We start from the raw sequence: 20884 nt of genomic DNA, 5'->3' as shown, positions 1-20884 counted from the left end.
CTGCTCTCAGCTGCATGGTAAGGGGGTGGGACGGGGTGGGAGGGGTTGGATAAGGGGCAGAGGATCCTAGGGGGGCGGTTAGGGGACAGGGAGCAGGGTGCGGTTGGATGTGGTGGAGGTTCTGGGGGGTGCGGTCAGGTCGCAGTTGGATAGGCTGTGGGAGTCCCGGGGGGCCTGTCGGGGGCAGGGGTGTGGATAAGGATCTTGGGGGGCAGTCAGGGGACAGGGAGCGGGGGGGGTTGAATGGGGGAGTTCTGAGAGGGACAGTCAGGGGGCATGAAGTGGAGGGGGCAGATGGGGGCAGGGGGCAATCTGTTTGGGGAGGCAAAGCCTTCCCTACCCGGCCCTCCGTATAGTTTTGCACCCTGATGTGGCCGACTTGGCTGCTTAGTTGTGTCCTCACAAACCCAGATAGGCCAATTTTAATCTTATCACGTAAGCATGCGAACAGGAGCAGTGCTGAAGGTACCTCCATCCTACCACCAATAAGAACAGCTCTAACATCTGGAAGACTCAGCCAAATTAGGAATTGCCTGTAGACTGGCTATCATGAACAGTACATTTTCTTCATGCAACAAAGAACATGGGCTTCCAACATCAGTTAAGTTGGCACCTGTTGTTCTTTGGTAACATTTTCCTAAAATGAATTTTGCTAAATAAACCATTTTCAATGTCCAAAGCATCAAGCCAAAGGTTGCTCCCTGCCTTGCCCCAGGTACAAAATTATTTTAAAAAAGGAGAAATGTTTCACTTTACTGAAAAAATTAAAATGATCTAACGTTAAAAAAGCAAACTATTTCAGTTGGCTACAACTTTAACTAAATGTACAGGTTTCAGAGTAGCAGCTGTGTTAGTCTGTATCCACAAAAAGAAAAGGAGGACTTGGGGCACCTTAGAGACTAACACATTTATTTGAGCATAAGCTTTCATGAGCTACAGCTCACTTCATCGGATGCTCACGAAAGCTTATGCTCAAATAAATTGGTTAGTCTCTAAGGTGCCACAAGTCCTCCTTTTTTAAATGTATAGTGAACTGCAGTTCGCATTACAGCCTTTAACAAGTCATTGAAATTCTGATTCATTCCTCAGCTCCGGGCCAACTGAAATAAAGAAAAAAGAAGCAAGCCAGCGACTTTAACCACCAACAGGGTTGGTCTGACGCACTATTAAGTTAATCCAAGTAGCTCAATGCAGCTTTTGTCTTTCTGTACTAATCTTAGGACAATGTGCTCTTATTGGGCTCCGTAATAAGGAACTACCAGTAACCTCAGCACCATAGCCTTTGCTCTGTATTTAGCAATTTCACTTACCTGAAAATACAAACTGCAAACACTTCCATAAACATCAATAGCTTCTGTTAAGTGCTACTATAACTTCCAATTAAATGCTTATTTTCTGCCTTCCATCAGTCAACTATCCTGAAAACATTTCTACTTCTCCACCCTATGCTGGAAACAAACTTCATCAGGACTCTTACATCTTCTGCCCTAGCTCTGACACTTCAAAGTGCAGACCTAAAAACAAGTTTGCTGCTCTTGACTCCAGCTTGACAAAGACGACTTGCGTCTGGCTACGAAGGAGCTGATTTGATTGCAGGCAAGCAATTAAAGCACAGTCTCATCTCCACTAGATTTGGTTCCCACTAGCCAGTAAGGGTCACATCATTCTGCAAAACCTGCCTTTTTACCGAGATGCAGCCCTACGAATGACTGGCACGTGAGCCCACATGTAGTGGTCTGAAAGGTCTAAGTCTTCTGCGGACAGGGAACAGGTAGTTTCATCCATTTGTTCCACTTGCATATTGCATATTTCATGTATCTATTTTAGTGCATTTAGTCTGGGAGAGAATAAACGCTAACTGTGCTCTAACGCTTTATTTCAACTCAAGGGTCAGCTGCCTGGGCTCTGGAGGAAGTCAGACTTCACAGAGACCAAGTGAGACTACGCTTTCCTCCCCAGCCAGCATCACCTTTGCATCTTCAGGGACTTTTTTTTTTTTAAAAGCATGAAGCAAGCTTTCAAAGAGGAGATTTGCTCATGTGCAGTTCATCCCCTACAAGGACTGACCCAGAACACACTGTACCAAAAGGCTGCTGATTTCCGTTGCGAAGCTTCAGACAGATCTCCACAGCCAGACGCTTTGCTGGCTGGATCTTTCAAGAGCAACACTACTTAGGAGTGAGACACAATCTGCTAGAAGAGCTGGACTCAAGTCAGTCATTGGCCTCTAGGTTTTAGTTCAAGTGAATTCCAAGTTGCTAACTTAAAATCTCGTGTGAGTTATTTAGAGAATGTGAGGGAGAGGTGAGACACCACATTGACGTCTCTAATTCTCAGACACTGATGCAGCATTTAAACGGAGGAAGTACTGGACAGAACCGATGTTTGATGGATAGGGCAGCTACTTATTAAGGATACGGATGAATGGTTAAATCCTGCCTCACTTGGTTTCTCTTCCCATTCCAGCCTCATGAGCAAATTTTCCCAGATTTCCAGGCCTCAGAGACAAGAGCCACTAACTTCCTGCTGTTAAACCTTTAACAGTCTCATGGTTCATACCACTGAAAAAAAGCTGGTTGATGATAAAAAAACAATGTTATCAAACTCTTCTTTGCAAAGAATTCCCCTCCCCCCCCCAAGAATTCATGCTGCACACTCCTGGAACAGCAGATTACAATACACTGATTTTATGTCTAATCTTCTTACTCTCAGTGCTTGCTTTAAATCAGTTTACATTTAATGACAGGTTTCAGAGTAACAGCCGTGTTAGTCTGTATTCGCAAAAAGAAAAGGAGTACTTGTGGCACCTTAGAGACTAACCAATTTATTTGAGCATAAGCTTTCGTGAGCTACAGCTCACTTCATCGGATGCATACTGTGGAAACTGCAGAAGACATTATATACACAGAGACCATGAAACAATACCTCCTCCCACCCCACTCTCCTGCTGGTAATAGCTTATCTAAAGTGATCACTCTCCTTACAATGCGTATGATAATCAAGTTGGGCCATTTCCAGCACAAATCCAGGTTCTCACCCTCCGCCGCCCCCCCCCCCCCCCCACACACAAACTCACTCTCCTGCTGGTAATAGCCCATCCAAAGTGACCACTCTCCTTACAATGTGTATGAAAATCAAGGTGGGCCATTTCCAGCACAAATCCAGGTTTTCTCACCCCTCTCCCCCCCCCCCCCAAACTCACTCTCCTGCTGGTAATAGCTCATCCAAACTGACCACTCTCCTTACAATGTGTATGATAATCAAGGTGGGCTATTTTGGTATTGTTTCATGGTCTCTGTGTATATAATGTCTTCTGCAGTTTCCACAGTATGCATCTGATGAAGTGAGCTGTAGCTCATGAAAGCTTATGCTCAAATAAATTGGTTAGTCTCTAACGTGCCACAAGTACTCCTTTTCTTTTTACATTTAATGAACGCAAGGTATAAACAGAACATAAAATTCAAGAAAATGTGTTTGTCTAGCACTCCCTACTCTGTTTTAGGCATGAGGATATTTGCTGGAGTGAAATTAAACTGCCAGGGGAATCATCAAGGAACTAGAGAGCAGCTATTTCTAAATGCCAGTGTATTTGTCATCCCATTTGCACATAGTCTATTAGAAATTTGGGATCTTAAAAACTTTTTTCCTTAAAATGCTTTGCAGTTCAATTTGAAGAATTACAATGGCTTTCTAAGCACCAAATTCATTATAAGACTGCTCTTAATTTAGAAGACTGTGTAGTTTGGGATCTACATATTTATTACAGTGGTTTTCTCTATAAAAGCCTCATTATCTCACATGAAGCCAGACTACCCAAAATACCAGCTAAAGACTTCAGGCCAGATCCTGCCCTCAGGCAATACCTATGTAACGCCACTGAAGATAGGTTTCAGAGTAACAGCCGTGTTAGTCTGTATTCGCAAAAAGAAAAGGAGTCCTTGTGGCACCTTAGAGACTAACCAGTTTATTTGAGCATGAGCTTTCGTGAGCTACAGCTCACTTCATCAGATACATACCGTGGAAACTGCAGCAGACTTTATATATACACAGAGAATATGAAACAATACCTCCTCCCACCCCACTGTCCTGCTGGTAATAGCTTATCTAAAGTAATCGTCAGGTTAGGCCATTTGGGGAACCCCTATTTACATCTGTGCGACCTATGCAGAACATGCTTTAACCGTTGTATGTCAGCTAATGTAGGGTTCACTCACATGGTGTTAAAATTCACTGAGAACTATTCTGTACTGACTTCACCTGGATTCCCATGTCTAGAATCCAATTCCTCCTCAATGGAGTAAGCCCTCGTTGTGTTTGAATATTTCTTGTAAAGGACCCTGGAGAACTTCCTTTCCTTGATCCATGCTGTATACATCAGTTATTGCAGGGTCGCACTTCCAAGTGTTCCTATAGAGCAGGGGTGGCCCAACTGCATCTCTTTTACCATTGAAGTGCGGCTTACGGAGCCCCGCCCCACATTCTCCACCTACCAGACTGAGGGGGAGCTTAGGACCTCTGCCGTGCAGCGGGGTGGCCGGGTAAGGGCTTCTGCCCAGCGGGGAAGGGAGTCTCAGGGCTTCTGCCCAGCAGGGCACACCTGCCAGGGTTTGGGGCTTCAGCAGGAGCAAGGCTGAAGCCCTAAGTCCCGTCAGGCACACCCTGGCTCTCAGACTTCTGAAGACTCTTGTAAGGATCAGTAAGTTTGGCCACCTGTTATAGGGGGTTGTTTGCTCTGAGCTGGCTTGATATGGCTGAAATGCATCAGAAAAGGGATAGCAGTTAAATTACTCATCTCTCTTACCCTTAATAAAATCCTGATTCCCATTAAAAATGTTATCACCATATCAACGTACACCTTACTCTCATGAGAAGACACGCTCTCTTCCAAAGCCTGAGTTCGACGTACAAACAGAATATGAGACATTTAGTACAGAATAAGTTAGGCCAGATCTCCACAGTGTTGAAACGTAAACCACACAGCAGCTATCCCATTGATTTGATGTGACAAACTCCAGAGACAATGCTAACCACCTAAATTGCTTCTTTGTTCGTAACCTTGTCTCCTCCAGAGAGGCAAATCAATAAGGAAGATGTCATTGCAAGTCTAGTTCCATGCTCGTATTATACCACTATTTATCACACAAATTAACGCTGGCTTCTTTAAACAGCTGCACTGAAGAGATCAGAAAGAGAATCCACTCTAGCAACATTCCATAGCACTTGGTCTGCTCTTATGACAACTCCAGTGATTAGTTTCTCCAATGCATGGCACACACGTCAGAGCTGATATAGAAGAAAAGCCAACCGCATTCAACAAACACGTTAGCATAGTAGATATGTATCTTTCCATTTTAAATTCAAATACAGTTGTTTCCTGCCCAGCTTTCTCTTTGTACACACACCAAGAGCTATAAGAGCTGTGCAGTAACCCTCATTCATTTCAAACAGCAGACTGGACTTCTACATAGAGTGCTTCCGCCGACGTGCACGGGCTGAAATTGTGGAAAAGCAGCATCACTTGCCCCATAACCTCAGCCATGAGGAACGCAATGCCATCCACAGCCTCAGAAACAACTCTGACATCATAATCAAAAAGGCTGACAAAGGAGGTGCTGTTGTCATCATGAATAGGTCGGAATATGAACAAGAGGCTGATCGGCAGCTCTCCAACACGAGTTTCTACAAGCCATTACCCTATGATCCCACTGAGAGTTACCAAAAGCAACTACAGCATATGCTCAAGAAACTCCCTGAAAAAGCACAAGATCAAATCCGCACAGACACACCCCTGGAACCCCGACCTGGGATATTCTATCTACTACCCAAGATCCATAAACCTGGAACTCCTGGGCGCCCCATCATTTCAGGCATTGGCACCCTGACAGCAGGATTGTCTGGCTATGTAGACTCCCTCCTCAGGCCCTACGCTACCAGCACTCCCAGCTACCTTCGAGACACCACTGACTTCCTGAGGAAACTTCAATCCATCGGTGATCTTCCTGATAACACCATCCTGGCCACTATGGATGTAGAAGCCCTCTACACCAACATTCCACACAAAGATGGACTACAAGCCGTCAGGAACACTATCCCCGATAATGTCACGGCTAACCTGGTGGCTGAACTTTGTGACTTTGTCCTTACCCATAACTATTTCACATTTGGGGACAATGTATACCTTCAGATCAGCGGCACTGCTATGGGTACCCGCATGGCCCCACAGTATGCCAACATTTTTATGGCTGATTTAGAACAACGCTTCCTCAGCTCTCGTCCCCTAAAGCCCCTACTCTACTTGCGCTACATTGATGACATCTTCATCATCTGGACCCATGGAAAAGAAGCCCTTGAGGAATTCCACCATGATTTCAACAATTTCCATCCCACCATCAACCTCAGCCTGGTCCAGTCCACACAAGAGATCCACTTCCTGGACACTACAGTGCTAATAAACAATGGTCACATAAACACCACCCTATACCGGAAACCTACTGACCGCTATTCCTACCTGCATGCCTCCAGCTTTCACCCTGACCACACCACACGATCCATCGTCTACAGCCAAGCTCTGCGATACAACCGCATTTGCTCCAACCCCTCAGACAGAGACAAACACCTACAAGATCTCTGTCAAGCTTTCTTACAACTACAATACCCACCTGCGGAAGTAAAGAAACAGATTGATAGAGCCAGAAGAGTTCCCAGAAGTTACCTACTACAGGACAGGCCTAACAAAGAAAATAACAGAACGCCACTAGCCGTCACCTTCAGCCCCCAACTAAAACCCCTCCAACGCATTATTAAGGATCTACAACCTATCCTAAAGGATGACCCAACACTCTCACAAATCTTGGGAGACAGGCCAGTCCTTGCCTACAGACAGCCCCGCAACCTGAAGCAAATACTCACCAACAACCACATACCACACAACAGAACCACTAACCCAGGAACTTATCCTTGCAACAAAGCCCGTTGCCAATTGTGCCCACATATCTATTCAGGGGACACCATCACAGGGCCTAAGAACATCAGCCACACTATCAGAGGCTCGTTCACCTGCACATCCACCAATGTGATTTATGCCATCATGTGCCAGCAATGCCCCTCTGCCATGTACATTGGTCAAACTGGACAGTCTCTACGTAAAAGACTAAATGGACACAAATCAGATGTCAAGAATTATAACATTCATAAACCAGTCGGAGAACACTTCAATCTCTCTGGTCACGCAATCACAGACATGAAGGTCGCTATCTTAAAACAAAAAAACTTCAAATCCAGACTCCAGCGAGAAACTGCTGAATTGGAATTCATTTGCAAATTGGATACTATTAATTTAGGCTTAAATAGAGACTGGGAGTGGCTAAGTCATTATGCAAGGTAGCCTATTTCCTCTTGTTTTTTCCTCCCCCCCCCCCCCAGATGTTCTGGTTTAACTTGGATTTAAACTTGGAGAGTGGTCAGTTTGGACGAGCTATTACCAGCAGGAGAGTGAGTCTGTGTGTGTATGGGGGTGGGTTTTTGGAGGGGGGTGAGGGAGTGAGAGAACCTGGATTTGTGCAGGAAATGGCCTAACTTCATTATCATGCACATTGTGTAAAGAGTTGTCACTTTGGATGGGCTATCACCAGCAGGAGAATGAATTTGTGTGGGGGGGTGGAGGGTGAGAAAACCTGGATTTGTGCTGGAAATGGCCTAACCTGACGATTACTTTAGATAAGCTATTACCAGCAGGACAGTGGGGTGGGAGGAGGTATTGTTTCATATTCTCTGTGTATATATAAAGTCTGCTGCAGTTTCCACGGTATGTATCTGATGAAGTGAGCTGTAGCTCACGAAAGCTCATGCTCAAATAAACTGGTTAGTCTCTAAGGTGCCACAAGGACTCCTTTTCTTTTTGCGAATACAGACTAACACGGCTGTTACTCTGATTCCTGAGACTGGTTTCAGAGTAACAGCCGTGTTAGCAAAAAGAAAAGGAGTACTTGTGGCACCTTAGAGACTAACCAATTTATTTGAGCATGAGCTTTCGTGAGCTACAGCTCACTTCACCATGTTAGTATGTATTCGCAAAAAGAAAAGGAGTACTAGTGGCACCTTAGAGACTAACCAATTTATTTAAGCTACAGCTCACTTCATCGGATGCAACTGAGACTATGATCAGCCACAGCACAAGAGACATTGTCAGGTTTGGCAACATTCCGTAAGCATGTCTCACACTCCCTCTAATGCTCTCAATTATCTATTCAATATCATTGCTTAAGTGCACCTGAAATGTTAGATAAACACTATGATATTTATGCAACTGATAGACCCTTTCAAACTAAACAAGTCTCTCCAGTGGAAAACCAGAAGGCATATTATCTACAGCAGCAGTGTCTCAGTGCGCAAGCTTTCAAAAGATGACACACAAAAGAAACCAAAGTACCAACAATTAATAGAGTTAACAATTAAAAGAGTCTGACCTGATAGCAAGTCAGACTCTTGCAGTGAGCATTGGTGAAGATAGACAGAATCTTCACACTCTCTGCATATGTGGAGCGCTAATATCTTCATTTAACGCCTTGTTAACAAATGACAGGTTTCAGAGTAGCAGCCATGTTAGTCTGTATCCCTAGCAGGTGCTGGAGCTATAGCCTACTAAGACTCACAAGGTAATGAAACGATTGTTTATGTAACACAGATGTGAGGCAAAGAATAGTGCAGATAGCTGCTTGTCTGTCTTCACGTTGCCTCTGCACAGCAAGGGGAAGGGTACATATATCCTGACCAGCAAAATGCAGGACTTGAGGGACCTGTAACATTCAAATACTGTTTCTAAAAGGTTTGTGGCCAACCACATGACTCCTCCAGTTCTGTAAAGACAAAGCAGAGAGAGTGACTTGGTAAGTAACCCCTTTTCCTCCCCCTCCTGAACTGCCTGGGCCTGACTGCACCACTGTGTTTACAAAGTGTCCCATCCCTCAAAGACCAGGCAGTGTGTCTTGCGTGGGCAACAGTGAAATATGCACTACAGTGAACTAAGCAAGCAGCCTAGGCAGGAGTTTCTATACTAGTAAAAGACACCGGGGATGTCCAGTCTAAATCTTATGCTATGCTTCAGTTGTTCGATGCTCCATCTCCTGTTATTCCTGACAGCAAGTATCCTCTGCAGGCAGCACACTAAATATTTAGTGCTAAGCATTCAAAGGGTTATAATCAACAATAAAGAATGCCTTCTTATAGGGTCAGAAAAGTTAGTGATGGAGACACATACAATTTCCAATTCCTTATTGGCAAACAGCCCTGGACTGTCCAGGTTTAAACGCCTTACTCAAAGTGCCTGCTTCCAGTGTGCGCTGACGCCATAGCTGCTCACTTGACCTATGAAGCCAAGTCCCTATTTCCCATTAGCCCTGCAGAGACAACACAGCTCGGGGAGATTGAGCTGCGTTCTAGTCTGGCTTGTGCAACACCACTAGAAGTCTGATTCACGAGCGTAATGTCCTCAGTGACAAATCAGAACACAGGTGGATTTTCAGATTCCACAGTTTGTGGCAACAGCAGCTAGAAAAATAATCTTTTAACTTGTAGGCTAAGATTATTAGCCCTGGATTCATTGAAGGTGAATAAAAACAAAACCTACCCTCATTTTTACAATCCCTTTACGGACTATAATTCACTTTATAGGGTGTCTATTGTGAGAAAAATGCTAGTTTCTAGCATAATTTTAGCATGTAGAATGATCCAGCATCAACAACATAAGATTGAAAAAAGAATTCTCTTGATTTTCAGAATCCTTGGAAGAGGCTGTGAACAAGTTCAGATATTTCTTTAGCTTGTCACACAATTCTAGCCTTTCTATCCTCACAAAAACACTTGGGACAAAAATGACACTTTCCTTAAAAGAGCCTGCCTGGTCAAGACAGAAGTTACAAGACTATGATACAGTCAATGAAAAGATTTTCCTCACAGAAAATTACTTCTGAAATTCTGGGAACTGAAGTACTTTCACTGCTGGACTGTGGCCAAGTAATAGCTCAGAACATTTTACTTGATAGCTAATAGATGGTACATTAGATTACATCAAACGTGTCCTGAAAATGGAGACCTGTCTTGTCTACAAGGTAGAGCGGTGAACTTAGTCAAAATCTTCCTTCACATGGCTTGTCTGGTACCCTCTGGCCCTGCGGTAGATGATCATGTGCCATTACCTACTGCCTGGCATGGCACACTATGTCAACACTGGCATCAAGACTCTGCTTAGATCCCATTCTTATGAGAGCTCATCGAAAGCCCAGTTAGAAGTAGCATAAATTTTTCAGTTAGGCAGGCAAGAGGACAAAGCTCCCTTTGGTTTCTGTTCCCTGCCTAACGACTAAAATCATGCTCCAGACAAATGGCAGATTCTTCTGCCTGTCCTAGTAAAGACCCTAGCAACTGCCTGACTATGGGGAATTATGTAGCATAGATGCTTGAAATCCCACCCAATAAAACTTCAGCTAAACTGTGAAACATTTATAGTCATGGTGGCTTTTCAGGTCAGTGGTAACTGCTCTCACTCTCTCTGGGATAACACATAAAACCTTAGCTAATATGAAATAAAAAGCTATTTAAGAAATGGAATTTTACTGCAGGCTAAGAGCAGCTTGAATTTGCTCTAATTACAAGTTCTCTTCAGCTGTTCCTGGATCACAGCGATCATTAAAAGGCAATGGTGGATATTGCAGAGAAGACCAAACCTGAATGATCACTGAGCACTATTTTCCTAGGACAAGGTGAATTTATCTCAATGGGATTAGGCGGATTAAAAAAAATATTAAAAAATAGTATTACTTTACCATTGATCGTCTACCACCTCCTGGGGTCCCGGAAAGACAAGGAAGAGCTGTGCAGAAATTAACATCTCAAAATTCTTTGCAAAAAAATGCTACATAAAACTATTCTCTATGCCTTAAATACCAAAAGTTGTCACGGCTTCACTGGCACCAGGACTCGAGACATCATGCTTTAAGAAGGCACAATGCGACAAGTCTAGTTTAAAAGAGTAGATACATGTGGTGCTCCACTTTTATAGCTGTTTGTGAATTTTAGCAGAGTACCTTGCTGTGCTTCCCACCTTTGTCCAAGTATTGCTCCTGTTTTACAGCAAAGTGAATGGAGCCACGGATGTGAAGTACCTTCCACAAAGTTACACAGCAAGTCGAAGGCAAAGCTGGGACTAGAACCCAGTGTGACGGGTTGGATCACAGAAACCCCCTTGGGGCTGCCACCTGATGTGCCAAGACAACTTCTGCCCCTGCTTTCCCTGCCCTCCCAGCTTGGGACTCCAGCACCGTGTCTTGCTGAGCCAGACATGCCAGTCTGCTCCAACACAGACCCAGGGTCTGAACCACGAGCCCCAAAGCTGCAGACTGAATGGAAAGCAACTTCAGAAGTGTTCCTGTCTTTAACACTCAGATGCCCAACTCTCAATGGGGTCCAAACCGCAAATAAATCTGTTTTACTTAGTATAAAGTTTATACAGCGTAAAACGGATTTATTTAGGTTTCTGTGATTCAACCTGTCCCACCCAGATCCCCTAACTGCCCGTTGCTGCTCTAACCATGAGAGAGGGCACTGTTTCCCCTCCGATCATACAGCACCAGAATAAAAGTATAGAGCAACATTATAAAAATTCACACTTTACCAAGACTGAATATACATCAGATTTACAAAGTGTAGCTTAACCACAGCATTTCAGGTTGCGGAGAAGGCAAGTTAAAGTCTCCTGCATGGTTTTTGCTCTGAAATGGCAACTTGTACCTTTCTTCGTGGTCCCTGGGCAAGAACATCTTTTTCATGCACGCATCTATTCTCACACAAATGAAAACACTAAGATAGGATTTTAAAAGACAGGTTGGTTAATAAACTTGTATCTTAAACGCCTCCTCCCACCCCAAATCACTTGCATACAGCCTGCTCAGATAAAGAAATCCAGGCGCGAGGCCTCAATCTGTTTCTCTGGAAGTTATTTTTAACAGCACAAGGGCCCTGTTGTGATCTCACTGTATTGTCAGCCAGGGGGGGAAAGTGGCAGCTACACACAAGGAATCTGTCTAGAAAAAATATCACTTACTTTCCTCAAACAACATTTTAAATACATCTCCAAGTAGGATATGGCCTCTATAAAGTAAGAAATAAGAAACATTGTATTTGAAGGTTGTCAGCTCATCAAATTTTAATTAACAACTCTGATTGACAGTCTTATATTGTCTACCACCATGAAACTCTGCATGTTGTGATTCAAAGAATTCCTACACAGGTGAGCAGATTACACCTGCCAGCTACAGGATCCTCGAGTTTGATACCTGTGAGATGGGAAAGGAATCCTCTTCTTGAGGAATACACTGAGCTTTTAATTGGCCAGCAAGCTGCATTTCCAGTGTACAGACAGGTTTCAGAGTAACAGCCGTGTTAGTCTGTATTCGCAAAAAGAAAAGGAGTACTTGTGGCACCTTAGAGACTAACCAATTTATTTGAGCATGAGCTTTCGTGAGCTACAGCTCACTTCATCAGATGCATACTGTGGAAACTGCAGCAGACTTTATATATACACAGAGAATATGAAACAATACCTCCTCCCACCCCACTGTCCTGCTGGTAATAGCTTATCTAAAAGCCATTTCCAGCACAAATCCAGGTTTTCTCACCCTCCATCCCCCCACACAAATTCACTCTCCTGCTGGTGATAGCCCATCCAAAGTGACAACTCTTTACACAATGTGCATGATAATGAAGTTAGGCCATTTCCTGCACAAATCCAGGTTCTCTCACTCCCTCACCCCCCTCCAAAAACCCACCCCCATACACACACAAACTCACTCTCCTGCTGACAGACACACATTAATTTGGAGGTTGAGGGGTTGGAAGAGAACAGCACTAAAAAAACATTAATATTTTAAAAGGTGTCATGTTCTCCCCAATAATCTAGCTACAAAGAAACAGGGTAGAGAATCTCTGTACGCTAATTAGTGCTGCCATTGCAGACAGCCGAGGCCTACCCAAATATGCGAAGATGGCATTTTGACTCTAAAGCCAGACATTTCAAACCTGACAGTTTAGTCTCAAGGTAAAACTCCAATAAGACATAGGGAAAGTTGATGGTATGAAGACAGTGCCCTTAACAGCACAGCACTTCCTTTCCAGGAGACAGGTGGAAACCATTCCAAAGCATCTCTAACTACTCATCCAGTTATTACCAACTGATTCAATTTAGCAGTCACTGGCTCTCCACAACTTACAAGTGACAGTAATCACAGCTGACAATTTTAACCCAAGCCCTGCACATCGTTTTGAATTAGCAAGTAATGCACCAAGAGAAGAAGGAAAACCTTGCTGCCTTCAGCTGGCTGAAACCTAAGAGATAAACCATAATTTAACCAGCAGAATTTTCACTTCACCCCATGTAGTTCCCATCTGCATCTGGAAAATGACAGCAAATTAAATTACAACTGCACATTTCCAGCTACTTTTCTAAAGACAAGGCTGTTAATACTCCAATACACAAAGTGTAATGGTATAAAAAAAATCCAGCAACTTCTTACTCCACCTTTCCTCTCTGTGCAGCATCTCTTCATGTCAAATCTGTTGACTTTACTTACAAGCCAAGTTTTTACTCCTGTCAATAACAGAGGAGCACGTTGGAAACTTTTATCCCTTGTGCATTATCAACAAAGCTACCAGCAAAGTTCTGAGCTGCAGAATCTACTGCCTATGTCAGAGGCAGAAAGAACTCTGCTGAATTATTCGGATCACATGTTCAAATTCGCAGGATGGACAGTTTAAAAGGTGGTCTTGATTTATAAATTGAAAAATATTGCTAATGAAGGTCACCAAAAGAAAATTAACAGGAGTCCCCCATAATCTGATTATCCATTTCCTGCAAAAACTTTGAACTCTGCCCAGAGAGCGGCAGCTTTTCTGACACATCCGCCCTTGGCTTGCATGCAGAGCAGCGGCGTCCCACAGGAAAGAGCAGAGCGCCGTGCATTAGTGGGGGCCAGCTGGGAAACAAAGGTGAAGGAAAGAGCTCGGCAACACAAGTAGTGATGCTATTATTGCGGGCAGCGATGAATCAGCAGCGCCACCGAACTATCCAGAGTATTCACTCCGCCAGTTAGCGCCCCTGAGAGCCTCCCCTTTGACTCACCAAGCAGCTCCACAGGGAATAAGTTAGTCACAAGTTTAAATGAAGCATGCGGTGTAACCGAGATACAGTCCTACAGCTGGACTCAAGAAGCTACATTTCAAATGGAGATTCTAGGACTGCATTCCAGTGCAGTGGTTTCTTGGCAATACTGATCTTTCAGTAAGAAGTTACAGTCAATACAGCATTATGCAAAAGATACAAAGTGAATATGCACCAATACTTTGCATGCAAACTTTCAAAAGATTTTAAAAATACCCTTCTGAGTAGTTCAGAGGAAAATTCTACTCTCTGATGCTTCAATTAGGAGAAACAGATGGACCCATGATGTGGTTTCAAAACTGCTGCGTTATTAAAAATAGTTACAGCCCCTCTTACAAATCTTTCAATAGTTCTCACTGAGGCTTTGTTATAAAGCAGAGGTGGCTTTCTTGAGGGAAAAGATACATCAAAATATCCAAGAATAAAAATATTCCTTCACTAGCCAGGTATTTTGTTTTTTAAACAACGCAGTTAAAATCTCGGTTGACTAAGTTAGGGCTACAAAACAAAACAATTAAAGATCTAATTGAAAATTTCAGTCCAGGTTCAAACATCTCTATTGACTTTGACCCTGTATCCCTGCTTGCTGTCCACATGTATGTTCCAGGTACGTGGTGTGTCCCCAATACTCCTCTGTAGGCTCTCCACATGACCACCTGCTACAAACTCAGTGGGGGCTCCTCATATAGGCAAATGAAGCAGGCTTCCCACATTCAGTAAGGGAACTGCAGGCCCCCACAATTAAAGTTTCTCACAGATAACTGCTTTCCTTGCCCCTCTCCAATTCTCCCTTATACATTTCCCAGGCACACTCCCTATCTTGCTAGGTTAATTCCCCTCTGCTATCTCCAGATGCATTTTTCTCTTCAAGTCTGTTCATCAGTTTAATAGTACGGTGTTGTTGCTACCAGTGAAATTTAGTAGTCAAATCATTCATGACTCAGTATTTCAGCCCCTGAACGTCTATCATTTCAATACAGCATTTTAAAGTTATCCAAGATTATCCTATGCAGTAATGTTCCCCAAGAATGCTAACCTCTCTCAGAGTCCTTCTATAGATAAATCCTGACTTAAGGACCAGATCCTTCCAGCAGAAGACCATTTCAATGTAGAAGTTCCCAGGAAAATCCTTGGAGAACAAGAACTCCTTTCTTCAGGTAAAAAGCTTTCATTGTGAAATCCACTCACATTAAAATGTTTATTGATAAAATGATTCTACGGCAGCAGACAAGTCAGGTCAAAACAAATACTTAGAAAACTGACAGGATGTTTCAGAGATAAGAGGTAAATTTGTCAAAAGGGCGTAAGTGCCTTAAGGAGCCTACATCTGATGTTCAAAAGTGACTAAGGCACTTGGTCTAAATCGCACTGAAAGTTATTGGCACTTTGGCTCTTCAGTGCCTAAGTCACTTTTAAAGATGGGCATTAGGCATTTTTGAAAGTGTTACCCAAAGTTCAACGTTTATGTAACAATATTTTGAAGTTCTATTGTTCAAGCAATTTGAGTTATAACTACCTTCTCTCCAAAACAATACAGTTTGCAAAAGGTTTGAGAAAGATTAGCTGTAAACCCAAAATTCCTTGACCAATTTCCTTCGCCTGTTCAGAAAATTTACTAAGATTCAAATCACAAGGATTTCTTTTAAAGAAAGTCTGAAGAGTATCTACAAAGCTTATAATCGCAATCTTATTACAGCCTTAACTATAAAACTGTCTACCAATCCATCCACCAAAAGTCTCAATAATTAACAATTACCCCGGCAGTGTATCTTCTACAATAAAGAGGACAGGCATAAGATAGACACAAGAACAAGGAAAGCAAGGACTAGAGAGAAAAGGAAGAAAGGAGGAAGTTTATTTCCACCAGGAATAGTTATTATCTGGAACAAAGCTACTTAAATAGTTACAATGAGGAGTTAAAGTATGTAAGCAAAAAAGATGATGGCTAATTCAAAAGAAGAAATGGACCTAACAACATACCTGTTATTCTAAACGACCCTATATGTACATACTGAATACCTCTCCAGGCCAAATAGCTCCAGCAGCGCCCAAGGCAATATCGGTTTGCTAGAGGTAACTGGTATACTTTGGGACACAGGATGTGAGAATATCAAGTGTGGACAGCTGGGGGTGAAACGAAACCAGATGGCTATTTGCATATTTCCGTGGTCTGTGAACGAAATGCACTCGTGTACATTTTGTGGCTATTATAGGGTGCTACAGGTTGTGCAAAAGCCGTGACAAACGTAGGCAACAAAACCCTATTTTAGTGTCGTTCGGCACGGCAGATACAACTGACAGGCCAAAAAGTGCTTGTGTAGACTGTAAAGCTACTTCATTCGGTTCATAGCTAATCTAGGCACAGCTGGATGCTAGATTAAGTATTATGTGACTGTTGTGCCCAAGGAAGGTTGCCCAACACACCAGAAAGACTTTTATCTGGACTCGGTAAGGAAGCAGGATGGTGGTGGGGGTCACAGTATGATTCTGTTCATAAATATTCATTTGAGATACAAAGAGCAAACAAACCTCATAACGTACACGAAAGAGATTTTCTCAAAGAAAGATTTAATAGGGAACAGTAGTCCCAAGAAGATCAAAATTAAGTACTTGCATAAGCGTTTGTAGGAGCAGAGCTTTAATTAAAACAAATATCGGTTTCAACCACCATGATAAAGCTAATATTTATTTTCTTTGTCAGGGATAAATCAGGTACCCAATTTTGCCAATTTTTTGTTTGTTTAAGATTGGCAGCTCAGGCAAAACAGTAAATTAATCGGAAAACCAGGTAGGTTCAGAGACCGAATAAAAGCTTCATTTCCCTAAGTAAAAATTCTTTGGCACTATTATTTTGCAATAATACACTCAAATGAAGACGAGCAGGAGTTCACTCGTCCATAAATTGTGGGAATGGTATAAAAATCCATTAAAATATAAAAAACAAAAACACACCAGCTTATCACCAACTGATTTTAACATCTTCATAAATTAGTGCTGACTTTACTATGCGCCTGTTAGTCATCTATTTCTCCACTGACCTTTGTTCTCCGGGATACAAACAAATCCGGTTACAGGAATAAAAACCTATACCATCGCAGGATGGCAAGTGTGCTAATCATTGCAAATGAGATGTCACTCACTAGTATAAACTATTCTTTATGGTATCTATTTCCAGACATTACAGCAGAGCCTACTAATGTGACCATAATTAAGGCGGTATTAGCATTTAAAACACCCTGGAGAAATCATATACTCTAGAACTAACATTTAAGCCTAAGTCAGAAGTTGTCAAACTTTTTCATAGGGTGGACCACATCTGTCATTGCATTCTAACAGCTGGCAACAAGGAGCATCCAGCCAGGATGGGAAACTCTGATGTAGGATCAAGCTTGGTATTAAGCCAGAATCTCAAAGACCAAACCATAACCTTTGAGGGCCACAGCCAGGGAGCAAGTCTTTTAAGTACAGTTGGTTACTCTACAGTGATGAAATGTCCATATGTTTAGTGTACTTTTGGATCCCACATCAAAGACTTCATATTTAAATGGTCTCTGGTTTGAATCCAGTTCAGGGAATTGGTGACCAAAAGATGGCCTCACACATCATCTGGCATCTGTTCAATGTCTATAAAACAACTAGGCGGTTTCAAACTGGTTCCGAGTGGGTAGGTGCCCACAGCCTCAATCCACAATCACAAGTGGTGCCCTTGTTTAAAATTCCAGCTGATGACCGAATCCAGGTAGAATTATAAATAGTAGGCTCACGAAAAACCCACACAAACTTAGGCCATCTAGCCTAGTCTCTGAATTTTGGCATGGAGACCAACCTACTTTCCCACTCCCAGAAGTGATCCCTAGGGCAAGGGGAAGAGTGTCTTACAACGGCAGTATGAGGAAACTGCACAGTCACTGCCCCTTCTTTGGAGAGAGGACATCAGTTCATCCTGTCATCAACCCAGAAGCTTTTGTTAGCTCCAACATGGACAAAAACTTTTGTCTAGAATTTGGTCTAAACACTTATGCAAGAAGCTGGAAAAAACAGCAGAAATATTAGAAGGGCCATTCAACTTAAAAAATAAAAATAAAAATCAGACCTCTGTCCAAACATCTTCACTTGTAACCCTAAGACCCTGTTTCTGCAATGTTCTGTGTGCAATGGACCCTGCAATTGCACGGAACTCCATTTCCTTTATGCAGACACAGAGGTTTGCCTGTGTCCATCCCACTGCAGGATCAGGGCCTAAGATTGTTACGACTGAAACAGATTAGAGACAAAGTTATGTTCCTCTAGGATTTCAGCTTGTTTACTTTGTGCATTTGACAGCATGCTGTAGCTAGTCAGTCCCACCATTTCCCTGTTGTCTTTCACAGAGCAAGAAAAGAGAAACATTTCAAAAAAATAGGGCAGCAATTTTAAAGACAAAAACTGTCAGGACTACTTGGAGGCAGGTGTAGTACCTGAGATGAATTTTAATATATATTTTTTAAAAGGACTAGATTCCAACTTGACAGTATCCCTTTAACTCTGAGATGTTACTATGCATGTATAGTCATTCTTCACGAGTATTTTAACTGCACACAGAGCGCGTGACAAAGACACCACCACACCACTTCTGAAAGGAAGCAAACTTGGTCATCACTTCTGGAGTGAAAGAATGATCATACAAAATGCTAATGGACCACAGAATGCCCATAACTTCATCAAGTCCATTGCGTGATATGGACATCTATTCAAACTCACACATGCAACAGCAAAACAGTGTCCCCACAAGAGATTATTTTGGTTCTAGAAGATCACAACTATCAATCCAATTCTCTGATCTTATTTCCATACAGGCTGATTGCAAATACAGTGCAACGTTCATGCTGCACTGGAATGGCCTGGAATCAGATGCTATCTGGATGAACAACTGAAGTGTTAATGGAAGCAAGACAAAAGCATTAACTATATGGAGTACACTGAAATAGTGGGGACAAGCTGACAAGTTACGTTATCAAATTTGGAAGGGGAGGGGGAGAGCAATTATCCTCCAAAGCTGTCAAAGTTTTTCCAAACTGATCACTTCAGAACCAATAATCATATTAACTGATGCATGATCCAGCCAAGCACACCTCATTCACATGTAATCTTACCTTTCTGATTTTGTTTCTTAGACATTTTGTTTCTTGTGTATTTGTTTTTATGATCAATTAATTATATGAGGGGGGAAAATAGTTCTCTGCCTTGAATGATGTGGCTGACAGCTGCAAGTCACACGTTGTCTCGTATCAAACGGGAATGGCAAATATCTGGCGGGGATGGCAAATGGGAGCTAGAGAAACCTGCTGACTGAACAGCAAAGCACTCTAGGCTCCTTCCTCTCAACACCAACTTATCAGGATGCCCGAAGGTAGCAGCTCACATTGTCCTTTTCACAGATTCTGAAAGTAAAAAAAAAAACCAAAAAACCAAGAAAGGAATTAAGTTAGAAAACTCCCGCTGTATTACAGGAACTCTCATAGGGTACTGGGCTCTTCTGGGCAATGCTTTTTAAAAATAAAATTTATGTTGCTTAGAGGGCACTGTAAAACTACCAGTTAAAAAATAAATAAATCTAAACACAAAGCAGCAAGGTCTCTAAAGACTTTGCCTTGCGTTTCAGCAATCTTGCAGTACTGGAATTCAGAGTTAGTATAGCCTTTACAAGACAATTTTATTGAAGCACAAAAGCATTAGGGCCAATTTATAACCCATTATAAAAACAGCTGTCTAAACGGATACTAGCATGGAGATAAAGTAGTGTTAGCACATTCAATTTGAGCAAGGCACAACATTGCTTTGGTTTTTCTCTCACCACACCCATAGATTCTGTTGGTTTATTTCAGCAAAGAACAGGACAGCAACTGACTAAAGCAGGAATAGTTCTCTCTCTGCATTGCATTGTTTTTAAATTGAAGAACTGAAGAGGTCACCTACGTTATTGTACTTGCTCCCATTAATTAGTCCAAGAGCCTTGACAGCAGTCACCACAGTCAGGCGTGACAGGCGAAACAAAGAACAAAGTACAAAAAAAAGAGAATAATAAGGAATTCTCTGCTACCGTAAATGGGCACAACTCTGCTGAGCCAGCTGGCCCCACTAAAACCTTACAGCCACATTCAGAAGGAAATGTAAAAACTCAGTGAGGAGCTGACAGTAAACCCCTGCTTAGGCATGTATGCTAAAGACATTCCTGGGATATGGTTTACACATCTAGAGAACAGAGCAACACTAACATAAAACAAGAAACGAGTAACACTGGCCAACTGAACGTTATTCCTACAACACAGGTGCTTATATAAAGGTATTCAATTTATAAATGAAGTATTTGCTATAACTAAAACTTTACAAGCTAGACTATACAAGTGTTCAAAACCCTTTTTACTTCTAGTCACAGAACCCAAATGTACTTTTTACAACATGAGACATAAGCTCCGAGATACAGAGGAAGCTGCTAGAATACAATAAAGGCTCAGGGTATTTTGAAAGCTGCATGCATAAGAGAGCCCTTTTACCTGTCAGCAAAGCTCTTGGAAGGAAGAAAGGAAGGAAGGAATACAAACTCCTGTCTCGCTGCCTTCAGCTCTTGGAATTAAATAACGCAATTGGTTAGGTTTTGTTGCCTGAAGCCACACCCGACCCATTAAACTTGGTGTG

The 20884-nt window shown here is 42.5% G+C and overlaps 1 protein-coding gene across 5 annotated transcripts in view; it reads right to left on the bottom strand.

Moving 5' to 3' along the window:
- SPATS2 (spermatogenesis associated serine rich 2) overlaps nt 1-20884 on the bottom strand; it is a 47996-nt gene that overhangs the window by 18244 nt on the left and 8868 nt on the right. For 2 of the 5 annotated variants that reach the window (XM_077838209.1, XM_077838210.1), the window contains exon 1: nt 12330-12435. The exons of 1 other annotated variant lie outside the window; for it this stretch is intronic. In XM_077838209.1, the coding sequence (XP_077694335.1) occupies nt 12330-12398 (69 nt within the window). In that variant the 5' untranslated portion in view covers nt 12399-12435. Of the gene's footprint in view, nt 1-12329; nt 12436-16189; nt 16212-19341; nt 19630-20884 lie in introns of those variants that run through there. 2 more of the 5 variants (XM_077838211.1, XM_077838214.1) reach the window with 2 other exon arrangements.

This window comes from Eretmochelys imbricata, chromosome 20 (assembly GCF_965152235.1).
Source record: "Eretmochelys imbricata isolate rEreImb1 chromosome 20, rEreImb1.hap1, whole genome shotgun sequence".
In the NCBI taxonomy this organism is placed as follows: domain Eukaryota; kingdom Metazoa; phylum Chordata; order Testudines; family Cheloniidae; genus Eretmochelys; species Eretmochelys imbricata.
This window is presented reverse-complemented; position numbering and strand designations above follow the sequence as displayed.